Source organism: Polypterus senegalus, chromosome 12 (assembly GCF_016835505.1).
Source record: "Polypterus senegalus isolate Bchr_013 chromosome 12, ASM1683550v1, whole genome shotgun sequence".
Classification (NCBI taxonomy): domain Eukaryota; kingdom Metazoa; phylum Chordata; class Cladistia; order Polypteriformes; family Polypteridae; genus Polypterus; species Polypterus senegalus.
The window spans coordinates 48,282,774-48,298,016 of NC_053165.1; the positions used below are offsets into that span (position 1 = coordinate 48,282,774).

The 15,243-nt window shown below is 39.5% G+C and overlaps 1 protein-coding gene across 2 annotated transcripts in view; it reads left to right on the plus strand.

The window, feature by feature from the left end:
* Positions 1-15,243, plus strand: part of cpne9 (copine family member IX) — a 672,011-nt gene that overhangs the window by 123,995 nt on the left and 532,773 nt on the right. For both annotated transcript variants that reach the window (XR_005635832.1, XM_039771535.1), the window contains exon 3: positions 11,044-11,090. Coding sequence is in view for 1 of the 2 variants with exons in the window: in XM_039771535.1 (XP_039627469.1) it covers positions 11,044-11,090 (47 nt within the window). In the remaining variant the exon portion in view is untranslated. The remainder of the gene's footprint in view (positions 1-11,043; positions 11,091-15,243) is intronic.

Here is a 15,243-nt window from a genome sequence, read left to right on the forward strand (position 1 = left end):
AACAGAGAGGCAAACTCATTGAAAGTCCAAAATGCTCTCCCTGTGTCGTCTAATCCTATGAATAAATCACTCTAACCACATCTTTCTTTTAATTTAATTTACGCCAGCCAATAAATCTCATCCCATATTGATGGTTTATGCCGCTGCCATGAAGAACTGAAACTTGAAAAGTATATCTCAATCATAAACAACTTAATGTATACATTTGTCTCATAAATAGAAGGATGTCTGTTAAGGCAGCATGTCTTTCAAACTGCGTCTACTAAAATTGTGCCAAGCCTGCGATAAAAAGCTAGGCTGTCACAGAAAAGAGGTATTTTGCACTGATAAGCTGTCAGATTATAATTTTTATTTCTTCAATTTTCAAATGTCTGTAACTTTGCAAAGGATAAAGAAACCAAGGGGAGCTTTTATATGGAGTGACAAGGCAAGTACCAAGCAGGAAAGGGCTCATCCAACGGAATAGTTTCACTTACTGTATGCCATTGCACTGCTGGGTCACAGCTTTCCTCTGCTAATCCACTTTGACTTTTTCATTCTTACGTTTGTATTTTATTGAACTTCCTCTGTTATTTGTCTATAATGCCCCAATTTAAATTTGCTCACTAAATTCTGCTTTCTCAGATTATTGGAAAATGGTAATTTTGTAGTTTATATTACAGCCCTTTTCATCCTGAACAAAATCAATTGGCACTTACCATTGTCATGTTTCTGCCAGGGTGTTCTCTCTGTCTCAGATGTATTATCTTTTCTGCATCTCCTTTATTTGTTGTAAAGTATCATTTTGTAGTGGTCAGGTGCCGCTAAGATTCACACCGTCAAGATGATGGTGATTTATTTATTTTTTATAGTGGATCCCAGGGACGTTCCCAGCCTTGGCTCGACCCGCACACACTCCCAACAGAGACAAAAATACAGCACACTGCGGAATAACAATAATTAAAGAATGTATTGAAATTAAATAATATAAATGAAACCAATAAAACCACCTCAGTACCCCTAATGCGATATTACATTAAACATATAAACACAAACACCAGACAGCAAAGTCCATGGAATACCAAACCGGATGTACTGAGAGATGACGATCGTGAGTCCAGAGATTTGCACGCTGCAAGGGAATGAAAAACAGTCCTACCGGTAGCCGCTGTAAGGGTGAACATGGATGGATGGTTCAGAAGCGCTCCTTTTCTTGCGGGGAAGCCAATGAATCCATAATCAATCCTCAGGACACAGGTAGACAGAAGACAATCCAGACCCCAACAACGAATCCAATCCAGGACACAAAACTAATTACGGCTTAAACAACAGAAGGCAGTCTCACAGTTAAACGGAACCAAAATACAACAACAAAATACACCCCCTCCTCCTTTGGCTACAATTTTTGGGTATCTTAGGTATTTTTTGATGATATTGTTCCATTCTGTTTAATTTGTAAGCATTGTGTTTCTATGTGCTTTGTCTTGTTCTCTTGTGTGCCTTGAAGCCCAAAGAGGCGGGGCCACCCTGATGTCACTGCTGAAGGACCGCCCTCCAGTCTTTATACTCTGGATGTGAGAGCAGATCCTTCAGCACTTCATTAAAGTTCTTAGAGTGCATTAATACTAAGTATTGATTTTCTGTTGTTGTAGATTCTGATTGTTGGGTTATGAATTGGGACTTGTTTTCTCTGGATTTCCTTTTCATGCAAACCATTTTGCCTTCTTTTTATCATTTTAGTGCTTCATGCATTTAAATAGTATGGCATAAATAAGTATCTTTATTTTTTAAAGATATTGTTTTGCTTTTGCCTCAAGCCTGAGGTCTCCTATCTCCTAAGAAGTGTATTTATTGTATTAAGCGCAAAAAAGGGCATTCAATTCAAAAAGAGTGAGGATCAAGAGAAAAAATGGAGATGTAAGGCAAAGAAAGGGTCAAAACCATAAATGAAAAGTGAGGATCGTGAAAAAGAAAACAGGTGACATCAACCCCGCAAAATTGTGATGGCTATCATCAAAACACAAATGGCATCAGAGGAAACTGTGGAAAAGTCATAAACTTCAAAACGAAAGCTCTAATTAAAATTCTGATTACAGAATTAGGTTCTTTGGGTATAACCAACACACACACACACACTTCAGAAAGACAAAAAAATGGGTGAATGTGTGGTATATTTTTGTGAAATTAAGTTCCTCTTCAACTTTTGAAGCCAAAAACTCTTTTAGGACTGTGTAGGCCAAAGCTGGCCAGTAGAGTATTGAGGTCAGACTACCTTAGGTGAGACGTTTTCTGAGCAGGCTAGGGATGGCCATGGCCTGTTTTATGGGTCTTCGATAGGCCTCACACCATTTAGTGCGCTGATGATCAGGTCAGCTATACATTAGAGGGATATTCCTCCCCATATTTATAAAATTAGGTGCATTGTTTCTGGTGTCCTGTTGAGGCAGTGGTAGTGCTGTAAGGCTGCAAGCCAATGCATACAAAACCAAAGTCCAATTAACCTGTAATTGGTGGTCAGGTCTACCTTGTGCTTGGGAAGAGGACCTAAATTAAAACTAAAATGGGGGCAATAGGCAAATTGGAGCTCTGTCTGTGTGTTAAGATCCTGATTACACAAGAACTGGCTACAAATTAATATCAAGCTAGAAGCTGCCCTGTCACCCCACAATTACTGTATGCGTATCACACGTTCAATTAAATTTCACTGAAGATATTTTTGCTCTTAAAAACTAGGACATTTTAATCAGGCTTTTCTGATAATTTCTCCTTGAACCCAATTCTCTTCTATTCTCCAAAGGATCAGCTCTCAATTCCCATCGGAATTTCTTCTTAATGTTGCAATTCACACTTTATCTTCACTGTGAGTTAACATGGTGACATGAAACCTCACACTGCTTTGCAGTTCTTTGTTATTTTTCCCTCTGATGTTTTAACATTTCTCATTTGGAAACTGACTAATAGGGAGACATTTTTTTTTCTCAGATTAAACTGTAAAATAGGCAGAAAATCCAGCGCTGAATGAATACTGGGGGTAATTCCATTTTTGGCAATCTCAGCTCTAATTAGCCAATAGACTTACAGTGGAGAATGGCAATTAGCCAATCATTCAATCATTCACAAAGGAATGTATTAAAGTCATGTAGGACCTGCAGTCCATTACTATAGCAAAAAGCGAATTTACCTCAGACAAAATGTCAGCATTATTGCGGCACATGCTAGAGTAATTTATCTTTACCAGTCAGGATGACAGTCTTACTTTGTTGAGTGGGAGGAAATCTGAATACCAGGAGAAGAGCACAGGGACAGTAGTCTCCTGGGGGCCTGAATTTGAAATTTTGATGTCTGAGGAAAAAAGTATCTAACCATACCTTTTCTATATAAATATATGCTTTTTTTTATTGTAATAATAATGGATGATAAAAGCTATTTATGTTACCGGGGATGGTATGCCGATTCATTACAGGATAATATAGGGGGCCCCAAACCCAAAATTGGATCAAGAAAAGTGTAAGTGGTGCTTTAATTACAAAACAAAATGCACAATGAAGAATTATCAATATGGAGCAAATGATACAGCATAATGAAGGAAAATAATCTTCATAGCCCCAGGGGATGTTGAGTGCACTTTTAAGGCCTCATTTACAGCGTGCTTTGAGTTTGTTGATGGGCACATGGCTAATTTGCATGCATAATTAGCCCTGTAGTGACTTTTGTGGGACCCATTTTTACCTTTTCAGTTCACTGACAACCCACATACAGCAACTGAAGAGCCCTGGGGGTTGAAATGGCCGTAAGGTGTGACCCGACATTTGCGCGATAGACATATGCACGCAGCCAAAATCGTGAAAGTTTAATTAAATATGAATTACTAGTTTAAAGCATATACTCGTATAATAATGTTTATTTTAGAAATCAATATTATGAGGCGCGGCCTGCCATCAGCACGCCACGCAGATAGTCCTTAAGATCACGTCCTGCATATGTAGGAAGAATTGCAGCAAGGGCGTCCCACTCTCTTGACCTCTCTCGCGATTTTGTCGGCGTGCATTTGTCGAAAACCAGTTAGCGGGTTTGTCGGCGCTCATTTGTCCGTCGCGGTTTTGTCGGCGCGCATATGTCTATCGCGCTTTTGGCGTTGAACCCTGTAAGGTGGAAGGAACTAGTGCGATTAGAGACCAGGAAAAGTATCACACAATACTGTGAAATGTGTCAATGGAAGGCGGAGGGATTGCGGGTTGAGGGTTAATGCATCACACTAGCCAAAATGGCTTTTTTTTTTCCTCATGTGCTTGCGACACAGCTATGGCCACATCGACAATGACCTTACAGTAGGCATGCATGAAGATTCTGCACATGGCTGCTACAGCTCTGTGACATCACGCTGACCTCGTCTGGAAAAAAAAATGTTTGCATAAACCAACCGCATGGAGAATTGCCAGGAAAATATTTGGTGAACAAAGTCTCCGACAAACACAGCATACTTGCTGTGAAACACGCTTTGGCAAATATCGCTATTCAACACTACTGGTAATATAGTAATTATTCTGAATCTTTTTGACTAAGAAATAGGGCTTTGTTCTGACTTTGACTGTTTAATCTATAGTTAATAATCTTGCCTGTTTTGAATTATGTTTCATCTCCTGGTCCTTTTCTACTCTAAGAACTTGCAATTTCTGTTACACTGGTGAAACATATGCCATTTAGTTTATTGTTAGTGACTAAGGGCACTGCCAGTTTGTGTGTTTTCTTTTTAGTATATAAATGCCATATCCACCCTAATTCATCTTTATTGTATTTATCACTTTTTTTCTGCAGTATCAATTGAGCAGAAGAACTTGGTGTGAAGGGATGCCTCTTCAAAGTATATAACTTAATGCTCTGGTGAAACAGATGCTATTTTGTTAATTGTTAGTGACTAAGGACACTGCCAGTTTGTGTGTTTTCTTTTTAGTAAATAAATGCAATGCCCACCCAAATTCATCGAAAGAACTTGGAGTGAAAAGGGGCCTCTTCAAAGTGTATTATACATTCATACAGCTAAACATTTGTCCAGTTTCAATTATTTTTAATTTTTTTTTTACGATTTAACATAATGAACATACCAAGAATGTACTTCTGTGTTAAAAATGTGCTTTTCGAAATGTAAACTTCGCTTATTTGTTGTCTGTTAAACTCAGCCTTGTAATAATTGCCTAAACCATGCAGGCATAACCAGGTACATTTTCTTTCTGTTACAAATCAGAAAAGCATATTGCACATTTTATTCATCTTTACGGGTGAGGCAGTGGGCAGCATTGGCAGAATGAGATCTGGACTGGAGAGGTTATTTGAGGCCTACTGGAAAGATAGGCTGGCTCATGAATAATTTTAATTTCTCCTTCTCACGAGTGCTTCTTCAATTCGATAGGAATACATTAAGAAATAAAGCCTATGAAAAGATTCTGAGCGTTAGTGAATTTTTTTTCTTTTTGTAATCACTAAATTGCTCTGAGATGCAGATGTTTTTAATCTGCCTGAAAGGATTGCTTGGGAGCTGATGATATCGTGCAACAATCTGGCAATAATACAGTTCTTTATCACCCAGTCACATTTGAGTGTATTGAGTTGCAGGCACGTGTGGCTCAAATCTCACTTTCCCTTGAGAGTCATTGTTATAATTAACAAACTTTACATTCGAGGCTTGATGAAGAATGACTTCACATCCGTGTGCTTAGGCTTGAAATGCGACAAAAGGCAGGGAAGCCTGATGGTTAAGGTTTAGGCAGGAAACCATAAAAGTTCACCAGAGTGGCCCTCGATTACTGAAGTGAAGTATAGGCCTGTGTGAATGTGACGCTATGAAGTGCTTCAGCCACCTTGTACAGCAAGAACTTGTAGACTTGTATATCATGGCTGGGGTTCACCTGCCTGTTTCTCTTCTAGGTATTTTACAAAGCTGCCAGCATCTGGGATTAAGTGGAACACAAAAATCCTTATGAACTCACTCCTAGGCACGCCACCCAGAAGACACCTCAGCTCAGACTCAAATCCTGAAGTAGCAAAGAAACATGCTGTACTAGTGTTTAATTTTTCTTTTATCGCCTTTCATTCTGCCCAATATCACAAAGAAACTTGCAAATAAATTTAACAGAAGAAACTGACAACCGTTGTAAAGGAATGTCCTTGCTCCCATCAGCCCCTGAATAGTCTTGAAAGTGTATAAAATATATCTGTCCAGCCATCCATTTTCAGCTCATGTCTCCAGTTTCTTTACTTCTTTTGAACCAAGAATTTCCAGAAACATATTTTTGTTGGCGGTTCTTTTCCTTCTTTTTCTACGTTCAAGATTTAAACTCCTGTTGTTCATTATCAGATATTTTGAACCTTGTAAAAATGAGTGCAAACTAACCTGGCATGGTCAGGCTATATGAGAGAAACCTTACCCATATTATATAAAGAGAGCACCTATAAACAGCATTCACTGCCTTGGAAGATTTCACATTTTATTGACTTCTTATTTAATACGCTACCGTGGCTGTCCGTTTGTCTGTCCAGGATTTTAAATCACCTGTAGCTCTCAAACCATTTGACCTATTGACCTGAAATTTGGTACACCTATACTACGTGACGTCTACTATCCAATTTCAGGGTGATGATTGACCTACAAGGTTATTCCTCTTTTTATTTTTATTTTATTGTAGAATCAACTCTCGGCAGAGGCTGTATGGCCGCCGTTCTCATTCCTACTACCTTCGCCGTCACTTCTCCTACCTTTTAATATCTTAAATCATTCTTGAAGCTGATTGAAGACTTAAGTGAAAAATTTAAGAAAACGCACTAAGTAATTGCAACATAAACGCTGACTTAATCAGTTTTAATGCGAAAAGATGCCAACGAAAGAAGAGAAGAAGCTGGCTGCTAGGGTGGAGAAGAGAAGAGCTGCTTAAGAAGCAGCAAGCACATCAACCTCTGAGCAAACGAATGCTAAACGTACAGAGAAAGAATATGAAGAGTAACTCTGAATAGTAAGGTCAAGTGTATTCACTGCACATTATCGTGCAGTGTGCCGTTACTGGGTATACAGTACATTATTTGATCACAGTTGTTTTAATGTTTTTTTCTTACTTGTCAACAGAAAAACATTCTTAAATATCAAAGTGAAAACAGATCTCTGCAATATGATGTCCATCACTGACAGATGTAAAACTTGAAATAATTGATCACGCAAGTATTCACCCCCTTTAATATGGCACATCTGAATCATCACTGGTGAAGCCAACTGGCTTTAGAAGTCACAGAATTAGTTCAATGGAGATCACCAGTCTGGGGTTTCATTTGATTGTTGTATAAATGCGCCTTACCTTGAAGATCCAACTTGTGGTGTGTCAGTACGGTGGCCAGACCTACACAATGATCACAAAAGAACACACCAAGCAACTTCATGAAAACGTCAGTAAAAAGCCCAAGTCAGGGGATAGCGACCAGCAAGAGAGGCCACTAAGAGACCTATAAGAACTCCGAGGGAATTACAAGCTACACTCGACGAGACTAGAGTGACTGTGCAGATGACAACTGTTGCCCTGGTGCTTCACCCATTACCGTTTTATGGGAGAGTGGCAAAGAGAAAGCCACTGTTAAGGAAATACATATGATATCTCAGCTAGAGTTTACCAGAAGACACATGGAAGACTCTGAATTTAGGTAGAATCAATGGTCAGAATCTTTGGTCATATAAGATCAACTCTGAACAACAGACTAGAGATACCATGTTTGGTGTATAGTGGTGGTCACTCTGTAACAATTTCCGTAGGTGCAAAGAGGACAATGCTACCTTAATGATAAACTTGTTGAGTTCGTATTAGCACATTGGACCTGGCTGTTCTGCCATTTCTCTTCTCAAATCTTATTATCAAGCAAAGACAGAAAACAGAAGGAAACGGTTATGGAACGACACAAGAGAAACATTTATATATGTAAATATATTTCAACTAAACAATTACACACTTTTACTTACTACAACAGCACCAACAAAGTAAAGTCCCCTTTAACTGTCTCTTGAGCAAATGACATTCCATATACATAGACACTCCTTTAAAACACACCAAATTCCCACTTTTAGTTAAAAAGGACGGCCAGTCCCAACAAACCCCACATATATATTCAAAAATACACAGAAAACTCTCAATGTGACTTAAAGAAACAAAGGGTCACCAGGTTCAAGGGGGGAACATATATATATATATACACAAATATAAACAAAACACTAGAAACAGATATATATCCACACAAATTCAGTCTAAAAGGTTATTGTCCATGAAGGAAAGAGAGCAATCAAATTGGGACAGATCAAGTGAAGATGGATGACGGCGCTATCTCGAAAGTAAGAAAAGTCACAGATCTTACCCTCTGAAATCGGCGAGCCAAAGCATTTGGACAGTCTTAAGAAATAAAAAAAGGTGTGCAGGTGGCCACCTCACTAACCTTATCCCAATGTCGGGGCGAGACGTTTCTACCTTTTTCTTTCCTCGGCATTGATAGCGTCCGTCCTATTTCCCTTGTAACGCAAAGTGACTATTCCTCTCGATCACTTCCTTCCCTCCGGTTTTAATTTTGCCGCTCCAACCCTTCACTGGCTGTCAACCAGAACAGTTTTTTTTGTCGGGCCTTCCAGATCCCGTCTATGACTGCCTAACAACTCCCAATCCTGAACTGCGAAATGCTCCTCCACCTGAATCTGAGTGGAAGCCCCCAGCAGTGACAAAAAGCACACAAAAGACAGATAAGACACAATAAAACACCCACAGGTAAAACATTATTTCAATACACTCCATATATGGCAGTGCTACAACATCAATCTGTGGGAATCCTTCTCTGCAAGGAAATCTTGGAATAAATCCTGATGGAGTCTGCACCTTGGGAGAAGATTTGTTTCCGACCAAGACAACAACCTCAAACATAAAGCAAAGCGAAATAGGAATGGCATCAAAACAACAATATTAATGTCCGGAGTGGCCAAGTCAGAGTCCTGATCTCAATGCAAGTGAGACTTTGTGGCTGGACTTGAAAAGGGCTGATCACTCGTGGTTGACATGCAGCCTGACAGAGCTTGAGCAGAAAACTGGGACAAATGGCCGTGTCCCAATGTGCAAAGCTAACAAAGAGACTCGAGACTTGATGGGATTAATTCTTTTTGTTCTATATTTGTAACTAGCTGAAATACCCAGCATTGCCTGGGAGGAAAATAAAGTGTTTTTTTCTTAATTGTTTGAGAAAAATATAATAAAAAAAACCACAACTTTAAAAATAAAAATAAATTAGCAAACAATGAAGACTCACTAATGTGTTTGTCTTGCGGCCTTTTATGTATGTTATCATCCTGTTGATGAACTCTATTTAATTTCTAAAGCATCAGGCGGCGGTGGAGCTCAAACATAAAGAATGCTGGCAGCCACCTCCAGTTCGCCCTCTGGTGGTCATTCCAAGTCTCAACTGGATGATTACATGCATACAAGACTGCAAGATCACCCCCCACCCTACCCAGAAGGGGGTGGGTTAGGGTTGAATTCACCCTGCAGTATTTTTAGTTGCCCAATGAGAAACATGTGTACCAAGTTTCACGAAAATCACTCCAGCCGTTCGGAAGTGATGTTGGAACATGCATACACGCACACACACACACATGCACTAACTTTTATATACATAGATTAATTTAGTCTACTCTGCAGAGCTCTGTTTTTACTTTGATATTAAAGTCTTTCTCCATTGATCAATGTAAAAAAAGCCAACTTAAATCCACTGTGATTCAAAAACCTCCAAGCAGGATTAATACTCTTTATAGGCACTGTATATAGTTTTACAGTTATACGTATCTTAGGCCTTCTTTTTAGCATTTCTGTGCAGCAGACATGACACAATTTCTCATAAATAAAGCTTTCATATTTTTTAGTAGTATGTGTGTCAAAGCTACTCAAGATGAAACCCCCCTGTACTTAAAGTAAATTAGAAGCAATAACTTATATACTGTGATTTAGGGGTACTTGGCACTGCTGCCTGATGGACTCAGTTTCCTGGTGCTGGGTTTGAGCCCCACATTTGCTGCCTGTGTGATTTTGCACATTCTCTCCGTGTCTTCATGGGTGTCTCCCTGGATATTCCAACTTTCCTCCCACTCCCCAAGACTAGCAAGTCTGGGTCACTGGTGATTCCATATTGACCTTAAATGAGTGGGTGCTGATGTGTGCCCAGATAACGTATGTAGTGTTGGGGTCTGCCCTAGCAATGAGTGATGCCAAGATTTGCTCCTAAACCCCCTCAACCTTCAATTGAATTAAGTGGATTTGAAAATCTCGTTTCATGTTGTGTTTCAGTGGTTTACAAAATGACATTTATTACCATGTCATCATTATGGAGCCTCCTCACAACACTGCGTTTCTGGTCTAATCTCCCCTTGTGTGTGTGGAGTTTGCATGTTCTCCTGTTGTTCATATGGGTCTCCATGAGGCACACCAGTTTCCTCCCACAGCCAAATGATGTCAGTAAGGTGGATTAGGATACAGGGCCATCTTAATGTATGGGCACAATGGGCACTGGGCAGGGGCCCTAGGAGCATAGGGGTCCATGATTCTTCTGATGAATGTGTATGTTTCTGTTTTGATATCAAATCTGGGGTCTCAATGTACTATTTTGCCCGGGGGCTATGATGCTGTTAAGACGGCCCAGAGTCTGGGAAACCTAAACTGGCCCAAGTGAGTGGGCTTGTCTGAAAAAAGAAATGGCGTCCTACCGAAGGCTGGGTCCCAGCTGGCACAAACACCTGCTGGGATTGGTTCTTGCTGTCTGTCACTGTGTACCAGCTGGGCACGCTAAAAATAAAAAGTACAGTAAATGCCATAGTTACTCAAGGGTTAATCATAAATTCCTGCCATTTCTACTGCAGATAAAAAGCAAATTCCAGAATCATTCAAATGAATTATTGTTCCCTTTTTTTCATCTATTTATTTGAAATTTCAGAAATGTTAATTGGTGCTGTTTTAAGAAACTCCATTGCTTTTCGTTTTTAACTTTATTCTTTTTTTTTTCCTTCAGTTGTAGTTCTGTATGTACAAGGCATCGGCACAAAAGAATGGCGGGAGGTGAGTAGACGAACATAAGTCTTTGTACTGTGTCCCATCTTCACTTCATTTACTGTATCAGTAAAATTTGTTTTTTATTGTTTTAATTATTTTTGTACTATTGATGTCTCCCAGCACTTGAACTTTACTTCAGTTTTAGCTGAAATGTCTTCAGTGTGGAGTCTGCATGTTTTCCGTTATCCATGGTTCTTTAACAGATTAATGTCTCAAGATTGTGTTACTGTGTGTTTTATGTGAAAATGAAAACAAACCACTGCCATCTCAAAATCTTAATGGTAGCAATGGATATGAACAAGCATCTAGATGAGATTTTCGGACAGCTTAGCCAGCCAGCCAGACAAGCTTGATGGACTCAATGGGCTCCTCTCAAACATCAAATACCTTATGAACTTTGAACCTATCAAGTAGACTATCAAAGAGTTATGGATTGTTGTTTTTAAATAACAGCTGTGAGTACACCTCCGGTGGCGCTAATTCTTTACACCAAAGATCTGCAGTCGTGGCCAGAAGTTTGAAGAATGACACAAGTGTTGGTTTTCACAAAGTTTGCTGTTTCAGTGTTTTTCGATCTTTTTGTCAGATGTTTCTGTGGTATACTGAAGTAGAATTACAAGCATTTCATAAGTTTCAAAGGCTTATATTGACAATTACATTAAGAGTCAATATTTGTAGTGTTGGCCCTTCTTTCTTTTTCAAGACCTCTGCAATTCGCCCTGGCATGCTGTCTGTCAATCAACTTCTGGGCCCAATCCTGACTGATGGTAGCCCATTCTTGCATCATCAATGCTTGGAGTTTGTCAGAACTGGAGGGTTTTTGTTTGTCCACCCACCTCTTGAGGAATGACCACAAGTTCTCAATGGGATTACGGTCTGGGGAGTTTCCTGGCCATGGACCCAAAATTTTAATGTTTTGTCTCCCGAGCCACTTAGTTATCACTTTTGCCTTATGGCCTGGTGCTCCATCATGCTGGATTGTTCATTGTTGGTCACCAAACTGTTCTTGGATGGTTGGGAGAAGTGAAGGCCAAGATAGTTTGGAAAACACAGTTGCCAAACGACATTACATCATTATACAGCAATCAAAAGAAAGAGTATGGAACTGTCAGACTCACACCATATACCTTACAGTATATTGATTACATGTTGCCTGAAGAAGGGGCCTCGGAAGCTTGCATATCGTAATCTTTTTAGTTAGCCAATAAAGAGTGTCATTTTACTTGACTTCTTTTTTTTTTTTAATTTTTATTAATTTTATTAAATCTATACAAAGCAATCAAGTTTTTACAAAAAGAAAAATTGAGTTAAGAACAGATCGATCCCCACCCCTGAGAGAAAGAGCAAGCCAAACGGTGTAAAATTTAAGGCTTGTAAACATACCTGAATTGATAAATTCTCTGTGCTTTATGAACTTATTTTAAAATATTACTGATTAGATCCTGCCATGTTTTGAAAAAAGTCTGTACGGATCCTCTAACTGAGTATTTGATTTTTACCAATTTCAAATAATATAACACATCGGTTTCCCACTGACTTAAAAGAGGAGAGTTTGGGTTCTTCCAGTTTAGCAGAATAAGTCTGCGTGCCAACAGTGTAGTGAATGCAATCACAATTTGTTTGTCTTTCTCCACTTTAAGCCCCTCTGGAAGAACCCCAAACGCAACTGTTAATGGGTTAGGAGGGATTGAGACACCAAGGCTGTCTGAAAGGTAATTAAAATTTTTGGCCAGAATAATGTTAATTTGGTGCAGGCCTAAAACATGTGACCCAGTGAGGCTGGGACTTGATTGCAACGTTCACATTTTACTTGACTTCTTAGTATATAGATAGAAAAGGCACCAAAATACCTAAAATAGTTTATGGGTGTTTCCTAAAATTTCTTATCATTGAGGATGAACTTCGTATAAAAACAATACAGCAGGCGAAAGAGTTAAAAAAATCTATTAAAAAAATGAAGTAAAATGATTTAATTTACAGGGCGGCATGGTGGCGCAGTGGGTAGCGCTGCTGCCTTGAGGTTAGGAGACCCGAGTTTGTTTCCCAGGTCCACCCTGCGTGGAGTTTGCATGTTCTCCCCGTGTCTGCGTGGGTTTCCTCCCACAGTTCAAAGACATGCAGGTTAGGTGCATTGGCGATCCTAAATTGTCCCTAGTGTGTGCTTGGTGTGTGCCCCTGCGGTGGGCTGGCACCCTGCCTGGGGTTTGTTTCCTGCCTTGCGCCCTGTGTTGGCTGGGATTGGCTCCAGCAGATCCCTTTGACCCTGTAGTTAGGATATAGCAGGTTGGAAAATGGATGGATGGATTTTATTTACTTTAGTTATAAATGCACTAAAAGGCAAAAAATAACTTTTTCTTTAACCACAAGTTTCGTGGTTGTATGTGAGGGTGTACATAAATTAATTGATTCAAACAATTTTTGAAACTTGTTTAGCATGGTGGGGAGTTACAATTTTGTTGTCTTTCATATATTTTATGATGAAAGTAGCTGTTCTATTAAGCCTCTGGGCATATCTGACATCCGTTTTGCTAGCGAACGAGAGAACTACTTAACGGATTTAGATCAGGTTTTTTTCTAGAATTTGTATGAACATTCCGGTTCATTTTGCGACTTCTCTCATCTATCTCATTAAGAATCATAGTTCACTTGTAGGAGACATATATTTGTGCTAATCTGAGACAGAGGCTGCAGGCCGAGGGGAAGGGGAAGCGTGATGTCAGGAGTGGAGAGTCGGTCTACCTCTGTGTTTTGGAGCATAACTTGCCTATGCTTAGCTAGCGATACCTTTTTGTTTATTGATTTTTAAAGTTTGTTCTGTTTCACTACATTAGGGCCGGAGTTGTGGGTAATGCTAGTCACATATAAGGCAAATAATCATTGTTAGGTATCTCTGCTTAAGCTGCTGCCCCCGCGACCCGACCTCGGATAAGCGGAAGAGAATGGATGGATGGATGGATCATTGTTAGGGTGTTCATATTGGTTTGATACTGAGCCAGGTGCTTGGGTTGAACAGGTCTATCAGAGTCACCACCTGGAAATATCTCACCCACCCTGTACACAGAGGGAGCATGAAAACTCATCACATTGAGGGAGGACTCTGGCGCTGTGGGGCAGCAGCACTATCCACTGTGCCACCTGTCACTGAGCTTCACCCATACTGATCTGATTATTTTAGTTCAAGTGAAAAAACTGTACTCATGTTTAAAAACTAGCGTGGTGCCTCAGGCTGAAGAGCAGTACGATGATTCTGAAGGAATCAAGGGTTGCATCTTCAAAATATATTTTGAAAAATGAATATAATGACCAATGCAGGTGATCAAACAATAGTCTGCATAATAGCACACGTGTTTAGCATGGCAATGCAGTCTATAGAAGTTTTGAAGCTCACTCACAAACCGTCCATTTTAAATATATACAAATTAGGCTTCTCTGCTCTTTAGTGGTGGGGATTGCATTCAATCAGCAGGACTTGTAATGATAATTCATAAAATATTGAAAGAGCAAGCAAAAGCAGCGGAGCAGGTAAAGCACATCTATCCTCTTCGCAGACCTTAACAATTTGCAGCTGATCGTGCACATCTCTACAGGACCCATGGGGCTTGCATCCCTTCAGTTTTCTACTTAAATTTAATTTCATAGTAGATGGAGATACGGTTCACTTGCTGTTAAATGCACCTCTGTCCATTCAATTGAGTCATATTACCGAAAGTATAAAAGTACCCTCGGCAGTTCAGCCATTAGAAAAGAACAGTAATCATGACCTATTAGAAAAGAGAAAACATTTAATTTGTGAAATACAATAAAATAATGTAAAAAAGAGAGAGAGGGAGACATTGTGTATGCATGTTCAGTTCTTTTTGGGATATTTTTAGTGAGCTTCTTTCTTAAAGTAATGGGATTGCGACCAAGGGCACAATAAATGAACAGGCAATCTTGAACTTGCAGTAAGGAAGCCCACTTTGTTGTTAGTTTATTATCTAGATAATGAATTTACTCATTTAGAATATTTAATCTGTGCAGCACCCATTACTACAGATAATTGAATTATGGCTACGCCACTCCATAACACCTTAGTACAGGGCTGGGGGAAGCCCACATCAGTTCTAATTTGGACGTAAATGATGGGTTCTACTATTGCTAATAAACAGAGACAGGTGTG